Source organism: Pseudorca crassidens, chromosome 21 (genome assembly GCF_039906515.1).
Source record: "Pseudorca crassidens isolate mPseCra1 chromosome 21, mPseCra1.hap1, whole genome shotgun sequence".
Classification (NCBI taxonomy): domain Eukaryota; kingdom Metazoa; phylum Chordata; class Mammalia; order Artiodactyla; family Delphinidae; genus Pseudorca; species Pseudorca crassidens.
Window position 1 is genome coordinate 17417016 of NC_090316.1, and position 16889 is coordinate 17433904.

General features: G+C 36.3%; 1 protein-coding gene across 12 annotated transcripts in view; it reads right to left on the reverse strand.

Annotated features, from left to right (window-relative positions):
* The window catches only part of DLC1 (DLC1 Rho GTPase activating protein), a 401992-nt gene that overhangs the window by 286977 nt on the left and 98126 nt on the right, over window positions 1-16889 (reverse strand). For 11 of the 12 annotated variants that reach the window (XR_010939584.1, XM_067721869.1, XM_067721870.1 and 8 more), the window contains exons 3-4: window positions 15453-15602; window positions 8038-8178 (exon numbers count right to left, since the gene is read on the reverse strand). Coding sequence is in view for 11 of the 12 variants with exons in the window: in XM_067721869.1 (XP_067577970.1) it covers window positions 8038-8178; window positions 15453-15602 (291 nt within the window). In the remaining variant the exon portion in view is untranslated. Of the gene's footprint in view, window positions 1-1479; window positions 6344-8037; window positions 8179-15452; window positions 15603-16889 lie in introns of those variants that run through there. The other variant, XM_067721879.1, reaches the window with a different exon arrangement.

The window sequence follows — 16889 nt, forward strand, 5'->3', positions numbered from 1 at the left end:
TAAAATGGATAAAGCAATCTACAGTAAAAAGGACACAACTGTTTTCATGAGTGTCAATTGATATTCCTTTGAAGCAGTTTACTAATTCAGAAGTTGCCTGGATTACACCAAGTTGTCACAGTGGAAAGAACAGAGAATCACTAAAAAGTGAGAGTGGCAACAATAATCTAAGGAATATGAACCATTCATTCATTCAAAAAAAGAAACTAGCATATAAAATTCTCATTAAATAAGCAGAATATCAAGAATATTGATATTTTTCAAGTGATTGTGCCTTGAAAAAGATAAAGAGTGAAGATAAAGAGTAAATGACATTTCATATTTTTGTTACAACACCAACTGTTTAGATGTGTGATATTCAGAATACTCAAATGCTTGGTTGCTGTTTTTACTTTTTCATTTAGAAATCTGGTATGTGGTAGACAGCTCAAAACTATAGTCACAAAAGCCCTCTGTATAAACTTTGTACAACGTCTACTGAATATTCACACGGAATCCCCAGTTAAACATTTCAACTGACTTTAACTGTCTTTAAGAAGTGAGGGTAGAGGCCACCAAATGCCAGGGGCAGCATTAATTATCAGTCAAAGAATCAAAGTAGGGAATCAGAAAAAGAATGGTAACACTAAATATATAATTAGAACTTGGGGACAACTCTGTTTGAGATGAAGAGAGCTCTGTGAAAATGGCTTATGGGTTATTATTATTGCTCAATGCTATGAATTATATTCTTGGTTGCTGTGATGTGGCGTGCCGTTGGCTTGCCATTTTACATTGCCCAGAAATAACTGGAAGTTGTTATTTCTCTTGGATGAAAATATGAGCTGGATTCGAGAAGTAACATCAGCACATGGAAAAACTAAATTTTCCTCATTGTAATGATGATAACATACAAAAGTACTATTCATATGACCAAATCTTCGGTTGCAGAGATTATTACTTTTTTTTTACTGTTTCTTGCCCTAACGGAATCTGTTCCATTCTTACTGTCCTCTCAGTTTTAGGTTCCATTTTCCCCATCATTCTTTTGGTTGCAGGAGTTCTGCTCCAGACGTCTAATTAGCCAGGTTATTATAAATGAAACACAAACAAAATAGAAAAACAATTTTTCCAACTCAAAAAATTACTTAAACATCATGTGCTCAGACTTTAGTATTAAGGATCAGTATATCTGGATGCAAGTTGTACTTATTCTTGGCACAGTGAAACTCCTAGATTCTGAGTGAAAAGTCTTAAGTGAGGAGGTTATTGTGGAGATCAAATAATCCATCCCTGGGCTTCTCTGGTGGCGCAGTGGTTGAGAGTCCGCTTGCTGATGTAGGGGACACGGGTTCGTGCCCTGGTCGGGGAGGATCACACGTGCTGCGGAGCTGCTGGGCCCGTGAGCCATGGCCGCTGAGCCTGCGCGTCCGGAGCCTGTGCTCCGCAGCGGGAGAGGCCACAACAGTGAGAGGCCCGCATACCACAAAATAAATAATAATAAAAAAAAATCCATCCCAAACAAGACTATCATGAATTAACATGTAAATAGATTGGAAACAGATATCAGTATCTTCAAACACAAGAAATGAGAGAATTTTGAATAATTTTAAATAGAAAAGCAAATGGTTATGAAAAATGTTTCTATTTTTCAAAGCCCAAAGTTAATGAATTACATATTTATTATTTCAAAATCCAGAATATGTGAATGGAATCCTCTACACTTTAGAATCAGAATTCTAAGAAATATCTCATTATAATAATCACAGAATGATTTCCTTTTTAGAAACATTTTTTCCCCAGCTCTCTGGTGGCTCAATTTTCCTTAAAAAAGCTATAAGATTTGGCTTATTTTTCTTTCTCATAAACAATGAGGATCTTAGTGAATAAATACTTCTTTAAAAATCCACATACTTTAATGTTATTGCTTGGCTATGTCAAAATTAAATTGCCACATTCAAAAGCATTACAATCAAAGGCATTTTTCTAAGACCATTACATTTTTGTTTGCAAAGTGGTAAATTGTACTAATTCAAATTTTTTGATGTTTCAGACTAAACTTTAAGAATTCTATGTGTGTCATTTTTCCTTTTACTATGCTATTTTCTTTACTTATCATATGTGACATTATGAAATACTCTTTAAATTCTAGTCAATTTTACATGTTACCTAACATTTTTCCCCCAAGAGTTCAGTAAAAAGGAGTATTTGCAGTTCCCAATGTCCCAAAAAAGACAATGTTTTATCCCTTTATTTTGTTTTCAATAGTGAGCAGCATTAGAGAAAATCACTAGCTTTGTTAAAAAAATCTGATAATCACTTAAGCAAAAATATAGAATATCCTGGTAAAACAAAATAAGGACCTACTAAAATTCTGCATATGAATTGCGTTTTAAATGATGCTTGAGAGTAATGTGATTTGGACTCCTGAATCTACACGCTATTTTTCAATTTTAGTGCCTACCATTTAATATGTCACAAGCATAATGACTTTAGCTAAATGATCACATGTATGAGATATGTGATTGCATTTAGATATAAAACCTGGTTTACACTGAAAGTAATTATGAGGAACCTCTGATGGTTTTTCTCTTCTTTCTTGAATCAGCCTTAATTTCCTTAATATGCTGTATAATTGGGACTAATGCCAACAACATTTTATAGTTTCATAGCAGATTAGACCATATCTCATTGGGTGAAAAAAGGAAAAAAATAAGATCCTGTTTTTTAAATGACTTAAACATTAACAGCATTCATTAAAAATAACGTAATGTCAAAATTCATACACAACGTCATCACCCTCCTTTTTACCTCCACTTCAAAATATTTATGCTTTTTAGGGAGGACAATACTATTGACAAGTGAATGTCAGACCCAAAAATTATTGTTTGCTTCCATCATGCCAGAGGGGAGAAAGATAATAGACTGTATGTAAGTGTCTCACTAAGTTGACTATGGCATAAACAGTTGTGTTTCAGAGTCACATTGAGAGATTTTTTTTTTTCTTCAACAATAGGTTACACTGACCATGCAATTTTTGAAATTGTTGGTAAAAGAGGCTAAAATATCAGGTTGACGGTGGCATTGGAGTACCACCTTTTTTAAAGTCATCTAGAAACGATCATGAACTTGCAGTCAGGACATACTCCTGAAGCTTTATTTCGGTCACACTCCAGCAGCATTTAGGCAGGATTTACTCTGAACCATTCTTGGGAGGAGTTGGCAGTCTCTGGCATTCAGCCTGCCCTCAGCTCCCACCCTCTCCATGAGCTGCTGTCTCCACCCTCATCTATCTCATGGATATTTTGGTGGTAATGATGAAAAGATCAGGGGTGTATTCGGTCTGTGGAATTAGAGCTACTGTTGCCAGCTTGAGCTGGAATAAGATATATTTGTCTTTTTTCATCTTGTAGCAATTACAATAATGAAGGTTAATAATTTCTGCTGTTTTTTAACATCTTAAAAGGAGGGTTATTTTGTAATTCCAACATTCAATATATTCTGATATGAATGCTGGTATCTTCCAACATTCCTTTAGATAGTTTAGGATACACTCAAAACTATCTAGCTAGGGTTCCCAAATGCCCAAATGATTGAGGTTCTCATTCTGGTCGTTAGAATTCTAACACATGGCAACTAGAGGGGTTGTCTTCTCTATGAAGCTGATGTTACCTTACACAGCAGAACACCTTCTCTGTTCCTCCAGTACTTATTTTACAAATAAAATATGTTGTTTTTCTTATCTCAGCCTTGGTCTCTTTCTTCACAAATGTATGATTAATACTAATTTAATGACCACCTACACTAATCAGTATCTTTAAGAAAAACAACAACCACAACAAAACCTGTGGGGTTTTAGTGCCCAGCTTTAAAATCTTTCATGTAACAACCCTATATTAATTAATGCAGGAACAACTCAAGCAACTGAATACCCTGGTTAGAGGGATGTCAGAATATTGTTCTGCAGTGAATGAAAGCACTGTATAAAAAATGATATGACTATACATGCGTTGTTCGCAGAAGTGTCTAGTGTGAAAGGCATTATGAGACTGCCTCGAAGGAACAAAACCAAGAATTTAAGAAAGAAATTGATGATATTTTTGGCATTAAGCACCAGACCTTGTTTTTACTAATGTGTTTTTTGGTAGTGGATATCCTACCTTTTAACTTTTAAATTTTTTTGTGTCAAATACATTTCAGAAATCTACTTTAATGCTCAATTTTCAGCATGATATATACACAGTATTTATGAAAAATCTGAAGATTACTCATTGGTCCCCTTCTAATAATAAATATAAAAGTAGAAATCTTATTGAAAAATTGGCACTTAGAAATCCAAAGACCTTACACACAAAAGGAAAGCCAAATATTTGTGGTAGTCAGTCACCATTATAAATAGGTTCATAGCAGCAAATCAAATGTAACTTTAAATAATTCTGAAATGAAAGTAAGCATTCTGTAAAAATGTGACACTATGGAGCAGAAGGCTGGTTCATTTTAGGTGGATGTTAGAAGTAGGTGTTCTTTGAATTTAATGTTTCTACTTAATATTAAAATTGAAATTTTAGTTCATAGTGAAAAGAACAGCTCTGTAGGATACTAGAGTTTTCTTTCTTTTCACAAAGTAGCCAGGCTGCCATTATTCCCAAAGCTCCAAATTGAGGGGAAAAGTGTCTGTTTAATATCTAATAAAATAGGTAAAATTCTTCATTCTAATATTTTAACCCAGGAAAAACTAAAAACATAAAATTGATCCATGGCTCAAGACTTACTTTCTAACTTTAGTAAAAAGGAAATACTCAAAATAATAATAACACCAAAGCCAGCAAAAAATAAAACACACACATGCTCATATTAAAGCAGCCCTTCCACCAACACAGAAGTCTGTTTTCCAAGCTTACTTTTTTTTTTTAATCTTTATTGGAGTACAGTTGTTTTAAAATGTTGTGTTAGTTTCTATTGTACAGCAAAGTGAATCAGCTATATGTATACACATATCCCCTTTTTGGATTTCCTTCCCACTTAGACCATAGAGCACTGAATAGAGTTCCCTGTGCTATACAGTAGGTTCTCATTAGTTATCTATTTTATACATAGTATCAATAGTGTATATATGTCAATCCCAGTCTCCCAAGCTACTTTTTAAATTGGTCATTTTCTTTACGAAATTTCCTAAAAGTCAGTTGCCTTTGATAGCAAAGTGTTTTCTTCCCCTCTGGGTACTTCTTGTGGCCAGTTAGAGAATTTGACTAAACTACAGTTCAGTAGCTGAACAGAGTTGCATTTCCAGTTGTCTAACTCCACCTGCAGTATTGATCAAGATGTGTTAAATAGGTTTTGGGTGTCTTGAAGTGGAATATTGTATTTCAAGGCTGAGTCAATTGCATAATGATTCTCATCACTCACTGACTAGTGAGTTGTGGCATCACTACGAAGTTGTGATCGTGTGCCCAGGTCACACCTGAACAGCTGGATACATCTTCACTTCTGATTTTATTCCAAGTTGGCAACTTTTCAGTTAATATTTGATTTGCAGTGCATGAAAAAATATGTTTCTGTTCAACAACTGATTTTAATTATTTCTTAATTTTGCCTGTGGGGTGAATAGTTTGGTCAACTGATATGGCAAAACATGAACAATTTGAAAAAGGACCCATTATAAAGTACTCTAAGGGATTAAAGCCCTAGGAAAACTGATGGTTTTATGTTTCTCATTCTAAAACTTTACTGAAGATGGTTACCATAAAAATACTCAATGGAAATATATTGACCACATTTATAAGCATGGGAGCATTGAAAAAAGACTAAGGAACTGCACACAGAGTTGTAGCAATGGTTACAAATTATAAGGTGACTACACTCTAAAATATGTACGTTTCAAGGGAGAAATAGTGGATACCAACAGTAATTATTCTAAAGTAAATGATGAACACAGAAAAAATGTTAGAGTGAAAAGAACACTCTTAGGGACAATAGAAGGTGCTTTAAAAAGCTAATTTAAGCATAAATACCTTTAAAAAAGGGAATTCACCTTCCTTTCTACTTACTTCTTTTTTTAAAAAAATACATTTATTTCTTTATTTTATTTTTGTTTGCATTGGGCCTTCGTTGCTGTGCGTGGGCTTTCTCTAGTTGCAGCGAGCAGGGGCTACTCTTCGTTGCAGAGCTTAGGCTTCTCATTGCAGTGGCTACTCTTGTTGCGGAGCACAGACTCTAGGCACGTGGGGTTCAGTAACTGTGGCACGTGGGCTCAGTAGTTGTGGCTCGCGGGATCTAGAGCGCAGCCTCAGTAGTTGCGGCACACGGGCTTAGTTGCTCTGTGGCATGTGGGATCTTCCCAGACCAGGGCTCGAACCTGTGTCTCCTGCATTGGCAGGCGGATTCTTAATCAGTGCTCCACCAGGGAAGTCCCTCTACTTACTTCTTATATGTCAGCCCCACACCTGTCCCCAGTGTTCAAAAAGCCAACGCTCCAATTGTTCCCAAACCTTCAAGCTAAAACTTTTTTTTTTTTTTTTGCGGTACACGGGCCTCTCACCACTGTGGCCTCTCCCGCTGCGGAGCACAGGCTCCGGACGCGCAGGCTCAGCGGCCATGGCTCACGGGCCCAGCCGCTCTGCGGCATGTGGGACCTTCCCGGACCGGGGCACGAACCCATGTCCCCTGCATCGGCAGGTGGACTCTCAACCACTGGGCCACCAGGGAAGCCCCAAGCTAAAACTCTTAAGAGGCTTTTATCTTTTCCCTTAATAAGAACGTGGTAAAATGAGATTGTTGAGTTTCATATTTGAATTTTGCATTTCAACCTTCTCTAGCGATTGTGGAAGAGAAGAGCAACACGTCACTGCAGTCTGCCCATTGGCACACATTATTTTTGACCCTATTTTTTCAGTGTACCGCAAAATAGCATTGGGTAGTATGTCATTGGTTCCTCCTATTTCCTGTATATACAGCACTACCATACAGCATGTCATTGCATTTCATTGTTTACATGCCTTCCTCCCTTGCTAGACTGTGAGATATTTAAAGACAGAGAATATATTTTTATTGCTCTCCAAGTCTTTTTTATCTTGCATAACACACGGCACATCGTAGGTGTTCAATAAATATTTATTCCATCAAAAATACTCTAGATATTCTTGCAGTTGAACATACATACTACATTTTAAATTCAAGTTTTCTCTTTTTAGTTTTATTTCAGATTTGCCTTTTATTTTAAAGGCAGGCAGAAAAGCAATCCAAACTTGTTTCTCTGTGTTAAGCTAACATGGGCATTTAAAAAATAATACGACACTATGATTTTCACTAAACTAGGAAAGGTTATTTTGGAGCTGCTGGGACTTTAGATATTTGAAGTAGTAATTACTTCCTCCATAAATGTTACCTTTAGAGTCAAATACTGCTTTCCTGTTGCAGTTCAACTTTTTACTTAAAGGAAAATGTCTTCTATTCACAAGTCACTGTGCTATACTATTACATGTAGTGATTCTCCTTTTCATTTGTTTTGGTAACATTGTAAAGTCTATGAAGCTTCATAATAATAACAATAGTAGCTTACATTTTTTCAGTATTTTTTCTGTGCCAAGCATTTCACTAAGCACTTGACATGTGCTATGTCATTTAATACCCACATAAAACTTATCATGTGTGTGATCTTATATATCTCTACTTTTTAATCTATCTATCTATCCATCCATCCATCCATCCATGCATTAATTTTCCCATTGGTAAGCCATTTAGTCAGAATAATAATACAGGGAGAATCATCTTTACATTTTGCATTCTTGGTTCTTTCAAGTTTTCAGTATCCAGTAATAAAATTTAACACCATATTTTGCATAATTCTGGAACAATGACCTATGTTAGTAAAGTACTTGTGTAAACACTTATAAAACAAAAAAAAGCATATGTTGGGCTGTATTTAATTAAGTACTATCAAGTCACTGCAACTAAGAATCCAAGAGTATTTCTTCTAAACTGAATAGATGAGATATCAACTCTTACCTGAAGATAATCGACACTTCATGTGGAAACTGACTGTTATAATTAACAACTTACCATAGACTTGGGTTTGGTTCCAGAACTGGCCACTGAGGTGGAAGATGGTAGGTCAGTGGACTCGGTGTTAGAAGACAGATTTATTTGTGTCTGATTTACCGAAGTGTTATCTGCTCCACTCTCAGATCCTGATTCCAGATCCTATGAAAAAAATGCATTGATATGAAGGGCATGTCCACACTCTCTACATGCCTTTCTCCCACCTCCAACACCTTTCCACCTCCTCCTTCTCCCAACACACATGGACACACCACAGAGTTATGACAACAGACAGTGACACGTCACCCATAACCATGCATTATTTTGTATCAACAATTGTACTCTTCAGAGGGTCTGATTTTGGAATGCAAATACTGAAAAAGAGGTAGCAAACTACTTTGATAATTTAACAGCTGATTGTGCATTGGAAAGGGCAGTAGGGGCAGCTAGCCGGGACACTGCAATAAGTCAGGAGGAAGAAGCCCATAGACAGCCCTTGCTCGTTGTGTGACTTTGAGTAACCCACTCTACATCCCTCTTGCAACAGGGTTATGAGTGTCAAATGAAAAGACAGTTCTCAGTTCTTCTCACCTCACTCTCTTCTATGTTCCCATCAGATCTCCATGGTGACACCTACCATAATAGCCTGGAATCATTTAGCTCAAGTGTATGTCTATCTAGCGAACTATAAGCTATTTGAGGGCAGGAATTACGCTTTGTCATGTGTGATTCAATTCCCTCATTTGAAAATGAGTGTAATGATAGCATGCACTCATACAGGTTTATGAAGATTAAGCAAGATATATGCAAAGTGCATGTAACAGGCACATAATCATTTTCATTAAATGCTGGGCATTACTGTAAATATTGTTATTATTAACATCATATGCCTTCTGAGCAACTAGTGTACAGTATGTGGATAAGACATGTCTGTTGAATGAATGCAATTACAATGTAATCCCTCCAAAGGCTGTGCATTTAATTTACCAAATGATATCTTTGTGTTATACGTGAGAACACAGAGGAAAGGCAAGGGTGAGGAGAATGCAAAGCGGAGGGTGTGAAGGCACACATCACTCTATAATGTTAACCTGAGAAAATTATGATTTGATAATCTTTATGTCCACTCTTTCTACATCTCAACTTCACCATGGCCCATATGGTTAAATATCATCTACCCTGCACCCCGACTCTCTGGCCTTATGCTCTATCATTCTATTGTTTCTGTATGCTCTGCCATACTTGCTGTTTGTCAGTCCTCCTAGTACACCAAGGTGGTGTTTACGGCAGGGACTATGCCCTTTCTTGTCCCTTGTCCAAGTATTTCCCTTTGCTGTCCCTTTCTTGTCACTCAGCTCTCAGTTTGAATATCACTACCTCAGAGAAGCATCCTTTGACAGTTCAAACTAAAATATTTTCCTCTCTTCAACCTCCACAGTGTATCATTTTCTATTTTACGATCTTATTACCTTGTTTATCTACCACGTATCAACAATATCCGTCCATCATCTCTACCTATGTATGTACGTATGTATCCATCTCTCTATCTGACCATCTATCTACCTTTCATTCATTTCTATTTCAAATCTTTTTTGTCTCCCTTTATTGGAATCTATGCATCACAAGAGCAGGGGCTTCACCTGTCTTGTTCACTGATACATTCCCCAGGCTTAGAATAGTGCCTGGCACCTAGAATATGCTCATAAATATTGTTTTATGAAAGAATAACCAAACTGACAAATATTAATATGTAACCAAGGAGGCACAAGATCTGTACACTAGAAACTACAGGACACTGATGAAAGAAATTGAAGAAGACACAAATAAATGGAAAGATAGCTCATGTTCCTGAATTGGAAAAATTAAAATTGTGAAAAATGTCCATGCTACCCAAAGTGATCTATAGATTTAGTGCAACCCCTGTCAGAATTTCAATGGCATTTTTCATAGAAATAGGAAAAAGCAATCCTAAAATTTGTATGGAACCACAAAAGACCCTGGATAGCCAAAGCAATCTGAGAAATAATAACAAAGCTGGAGCCATCGCATTCCCTTATTTCAAATTATAGTACTGTAGTAATCAAAACAGTATGGTACTGGCATAAAAACAGACACACAGACCAATGGAATAGAACAGAGAGCACAGAAATAAAAGCATGCATATACAGTCAACTAACATTTGACAAGGGGGCCAAGAATATTCAATAGGGAAAAAATAGTCCTTTCAGTAAATGGTGTTGGGAAAATTGGATATTCACATGCAAATTAATGAAACTGGACCCCTATCTTACACCACTCATAAACCTTAACTTGAAATAAATTAAAGACGTAAATGTAATATCTGAAACTATAAAACTCCTAGAAGAAAGCATAGAGCAAAAGCTTCTTGACATTGGTCCTGGCAACAATTTTTTGGGTATGACACCGAAAGCACAAGTAATAAAAGCAAAAATAAACAAATGGGACTATATCAAACTAAATGGCGTCTGCACAGCAAAGGAAACAATCAACAGAATGAAGGATGCAGCCTATAGAATTACAAGAAAATGTTTGCAAACCTTAGATAAGGGGTTAATATCCAAAATGTATAAGGAACTCATTCAACTCACTAGCAAAAAACAAATAATCTGATTAAAAAATAAGCAAAATACCTGAGTAGACATTTTTTCCAAAGACACAAATGGCCAACAGGTACATGAAAAGGTGCTCAAATCACTAATTATCAGGGAAATGCAAATTAAAACTACAATGAGGTATCACCTCACACTTGTCAGAACAGCTATCATAAAAGGGAATCCTAGTGCATTGTTGGTGGGAATGTAAATGAGTATAGTCACTATGGAAAACAGTATGGAGGTTCCTCAAAAAATAAAAATAGGGCTTCCCTGGTGGCACAGTGGTTGGGGTCCGTCTGCCAATGCAGGGGATACGGGTTCGTGCCCCAGTCCGGGAAGATCCCACATGCCACGGAGCGGCTGGGCCTGTGAGCCATGGCCGCTGAGCCTGCGCGTCCGGAGCCTGTGCTCCACAGCGGGAGAGGCCACAACAGTGAGAGGTCCGCGTACCGCAAAAAAAAAAAAAAAAAAAAAAATTGAACTACCATATAATCCAGTAAGTCCACATCTGCATATACATCCAAAGGAAATGAAATCACTGTCTTAAAGAGACATCTGCACCCCTATATTCATGGCTGCATTATGTTCACAATAGCCAAGACACAGAAATAACTGAAGTGTCTATAGATGGATGAATGGATAAAGAAAATGTGGTATATATATATATACAATGGAATATTATTTAGCCATAGAAAAGAAGGAAATTCTGCCTTTTGTGACAATATGGAAGGACCTGGAGAGCATTATGCTAAGTGAAATGAGTCAGACAGAGAAACACAAATACTGTATGATCTCACTTATATGTGGAATCTAAAAAAAAGGCCAAAATAGAAACAGAGTGAAGTGGTGGTTGCTAGGGGATAGAATGTGGGGAAAATGGGGACATGCTGGTCAGAAGGTACAAGCTTCCAGTTATAAGAGGCATAAGTTCTGAGGATCTAATCTTCATTTTGGCGACTACAGTTAACAACACTGTATTATATATTTGAAAGTTGTAAGAGAGTAGATATTAAATGTTCTCACCACACACATACACACACACACACACAACTGTAATTATACCAGTTTATGGATGTGTTAACTAACCTTACTGTGGTAATTATTTTGCATAAAAAAACTGTATCAAATCATCACATTGTATACCTTAAACTTATACAATGTTATATGTCAATTCTATTTCAATAAAGCTACAAAAAAAAAAGAAAAGAAAAAAGTAGAAAACAAACATAAAAAAGAAAGGGTATAAAAGACATACATAACAATAATAAATATGAAACATAATACTAAATTCTTTAAGTGTGTGTGTGTGTGTGTGTAAAACATATAACCATAACCAAATTTCTCATGCCCTGAGTGCTTTCAGATTAAGGGTCATCTATTCTTTTTTTTTGCACAGAAAAGACATTTTACATTTTACCATAAGAGAAAAATGGTTCATTAAGATTTCAAATTGAATCAACATCAAATGGATAGTCATAAATAGCAGGTAATTTATAAACATCAAATGCATAATCATAAGTAGCATGTAGTTTATAAGCCATTTATAGTTTACATTTATCAGAAATCATTTGCACTAATTTTGCCTTCCTATTTATGATTTGATTAGGCAAATAACAGGGTAACCTTGCATCCTTCTAACAATACAATAATTCTGAGGTAAAATAATAAATATTAAATTTTTTTTTACCATTTAAAGACAATGCTGTACAGCCATTCTCTGTTTCCATGTTCACAAACTCTATGTGGAAGATATTATTATCACTACCTGCTGGATGATGAAGCCAAAGCTTAAGGCAAGTAACCTGACCAAATTCATGTTCTGTGGCAGGGCTGACATTAAAGCTCAGATCTGCCTGACCCTCACTTGTCAGGCTCTATCAAGGCAGCCTTCTATACATTTTTACATCTACCCTTATTTTAATATGTTTTTCTCTTTGAAGCTATTCTTAAAGACTCCAGCCCATATTATTCTTTACCCCCTTTATTATATGTAGAACTCACTCCAGCATTTTCTTACAAATAATCTCAAACTGAGGTCACTGTTTCATTGTATGTCTTGCCCTCCTTGCTAAACTGTACGTTCACAGTGGAGTATGAGGGTGTGGCAGAGGGGGTTTCTCCTCTGAATCTGGGACAGTACTCCTTGGTGGACAATCAAGGTCATAATTACTTGTTATAATCCACTTATTCCATGGTACAATTATCAAAAGGAATGAAAATCGCATGTGGAAAAAATTCTGATGACGAGAGAATGTTAAAATTAGCTTTAAATACCAAGGAACAGAAATAAAGAAAAAGGGACAACCTAGAAAAACACAGACACAAAAAGAAGTTTCTAGGGATGCAGGCTATGTCTTATTTACCTTTAACCCAGTGTCTGGTGTGAGTGAGCACATGAGAGAAGGCAATGGCATTAACAAATACTAAATATGTACTCTGTGCCAGATCTTTGTAATGCATCTCACACGTGTTCTTTCATTTACTCCTCCCAACAAGCCATTAAGTAGGAAACAATGTCTCCTCTTTTTACATGAACCTGAAGTTGAGAAATTAAATACTTTTCTTATGTTCTCAGATATTCAGTTGTAGAGCTGGCATGTGAACTCAGGCCTGCAGACTCCAAAGTTTATGTTTCTACTGTATTATTTGGCCTATTTCAAGTATCTGTTGAACTAAAAACTCAGAAATACATCTTTATTTACAGAATTAACCCTTGTTCAGCAAGGGTGGTGATGGTCCATGAGATAGTGCATGCAATATAAAATCCAGTTTACACTTTAAATGGAGGCAGAGATGTAGATGCAGACAAATCCTAATCATCACCCACCTTAGCTCTTGTTTTGCATTGTCTTTACCACTCAACAAAGAACCATATCTAGCAGGTAAGGGCTGTTTTGCTCTCTGAGATGGAGACAACAATATGGAGTTGTATTTAGCAGAAATCTGGGCTGTGCTTTTTTCCCTAAATACATGGGATTGAGGAAAGGTCAATATAGAGGGAAAAGGGGAGCAAGTAAAGAGATAGGGAGAGATAGCAATTCACACCAGAAAACTTTCAAGAGAAAATGTATTCCACACCTACATTAATGGCAAAAGTACTGAGAAGCACCTCCTATTGAAAAATTGGGCTTTAAAGTGTTGATGAAAATGAGTTTGAAGCTTCTACACCCTTCATATGTAAACGAGAAAACATCCCTTCTTTTTGGCCTCAGGAGATCACTTTCACTGCGTTTCCTCCATCTGGGTGCCTGTCCTACTAAAGTATATGCAAGACGCTATGGCGGCACCAGGGAAGGAGTAAGCGATTCTGTCTGGGAAGACAGAAGGAGATTTAGGGAAGACTTCACTGTAAAGAAAACATTTGAGATGAATCCTGAAGGATGAAGAAAAATTATTAAAAGAAAAATGTCATTCCTACCAGCTTTCTAGGTCAAAGCATTTAATTTCATATTTATTCATTTTTTAATCAAAAATGTTTTTTGCTCAAGCTATCAGATTTCCATTATAGCCAGCTAGGAAAGGCAGTATGGGATAGTGGTTGAGTGACATGGCTCTGGATCAAGACTGGCTGGGCTTCTGTGCCAGCTCTGGCACATACAATTACTGTCTCTATTCTTTTTACTCATCTGAACAATGTTGTAAGGAATGATTGTGTTAACATACATAACGCATTTAGAATAGTATTAATACTTCGTTTATACTTAGGTTAGCCATTATTTTAACTTGTTTATTGACTTTAAATATTCTGCACCACAGTCAGAATGAGTTTTGAATAACTTCAGAATCAATAGTAGAACTATACAAATTAAAGAATTTGATACAGAATAGTTCTATTTTGAAAGGTGCTTTTATATATATATATATATATATATATATATATATATATATATAACATTTTCCACCCCTTTGATCTTAGGTAATTACAAAATTTCTTGAATTAACGTGTTGATTACTGAATATCAAAAGTGATAGATTAATTGAAAAGGAATGCATGGCTTAATTATAAGTAAATTCTACCATCACATTTGCTAGATCTGCAAAAACTAAGCCATTTAATTGAAGCTAATATTAAATATGTAAAGTGTATAGACATTTGGGGATCTATGTCTTCTAAATTTTATTTTGTGTTAGAATCTGATAGGAGTGTCTATCTTATTTGAAACTAATGCACAGTAGAATAAAATTTTCACCTCTGTCCTATTCATTGTGTTTCACTAAGTGAATTTTAGAGTGTTCTCAAGCTGATTTCATAAATTCTTTTTTGTAATATGCTTGGTTAGTTCAACCAGCATCCATCCATCCATCCCTCCGTCCATCCATCCACTTACTCACCCACCCATCTATACATCCATTCATCGACCCACACATTCATCCAATGAACCATTCATCCATCCAACCATTCATCCATCTGTCCAGCAAATATTTATTAACCATCTTCTATATGCAATGTAAATTTGTGGGACACTGGAAATAAGACACTAAACAAGATCAACAGAGCACTGCTAATGGCGTTTATAGCATATCAAGGAAGACCAACAATTAGGGAAACAATGACAATGAAGAGAATCTGATCAGTAGGAAGCAAAATAATTTCCCAAAATGACCCTCTTTCCTGTCTAGTAATAACCATTTTCTTTTGAATCACACACTTCTCTTATGGACTCTGCATGAAGCCTAGAATGATTTGAGTGACATTTATGGAACACTATCAGGGTCCCATGTGGGTAGTGGGGCCATCCAACATGTTTCATTTGCAAGAGGGGCTATACAAAGTAGAGACATCATGTTCACATGCAAAGAAGTGGGAAGTGGGAAGCTCACAGGGACTTGCCGCCGAAGGTTGGTTGGTGTGCTGGACGGAGAGGAGCTGGTGCTGAGAGCGTTCTCAATGTCCTGATCAAGCTGGTCCAGTTTCATGATCAGCAACAACATCGAGTCTAGCCGCACCCTATCTCGATCTTCTCTTATTTCCTGAGGAACAGAACATGTTGTTACTGAATCTGAAAGGCCATTTCTTGGAAAAAATAAAAAGTTCTCTGTTCTTCAATGTGACAAAAAGGACACTGAATAATAGGCAGTCTTCTACTTCAGGGGGGAAGGGAAGTTCTATTCTGTACCATCAATGTGCTCTCCATTGGAAAGATACTGACCACCTGCCAAGAAAGCATTTTACATGCATATTAAATATATATTTTCTAGAGCAAGGCACAATGAAAAGGAAGTATAACATCATATCAGTACTGATACTTACTTACAATTTCCAATTAATTATTCTTGAGAAAAGTTGTATGTTTACTCTTCTTTTGTCATAGTACAAATCAATTATAACATACTAATAATTGTTTGCGGGTTAGACATTTAAGGATGCATACAAGATGATATTTTTGGATGAATATTTCTGAGTATAGTAAAACATAGGAAAAGAATCAAACAAGGCAGGATTGTTTAGTTTAGTTTTGTTTTTTTGCATGGGGCCATTTACTCACTGCTGCTTCAAGCTATGTCATTGCCAGTATTTATTTTCAAGCTTCTTTTCTTTCACACACTTTTGAAAAAAGCCTCCACAATCGTATGAATAATGGTTACTTATTCTGAGCTCTCTATAATATAGACATATTTATGGATATAGTTTTGTTTATAAAAGTAACTAAAGCTTCTTACTGACCATATAGAGTTATTTGGGCATGACTGTTTACTATTCTTGGGTGTTCAAATCAATTCAGTTAGTATTAGAAAACTTTCAGACTTTCTGTAATGTGCAAGATATCAGGGTTGGGGAGAGTACTGGGTAAAAGAACAAAACAAAACAAAACATGGAAAGCGCTGTAAGTTTCCTTAGAAGCATAATCTATTGAGGGATGTCACAGGCTCAGGACCAGCCCTTTTGAGGCAAGTCATCATTTGTGACTCATGTTGCCCTTGCCATCTTCTCATCTGTCTGAGATATTTACCTGGGTGAAATCAGCTTTAAAAGGACCATCAGTGGTGACCTCAAAGGGAAACTATACCATGATGGAAGCCTGAGGGGTGCAGGCACAAGGGAGTAATTTGGAGGCTTTGCTGAGGTGATGGGATTAGTAGTGGTATGAATGAGGTGACTGTCTGAATCAGATCTTTTGTTTTGGGCCTTTTACTTTTAATCACCCTAAATTCCCTAGTCACCATTAGGGGGGACCCCAAAGAACAAGGACTCGGGTAATTTCATGGATTCATCTAATGCTATAGATGAAATTAGATTAGCTAATATTAATAATAACT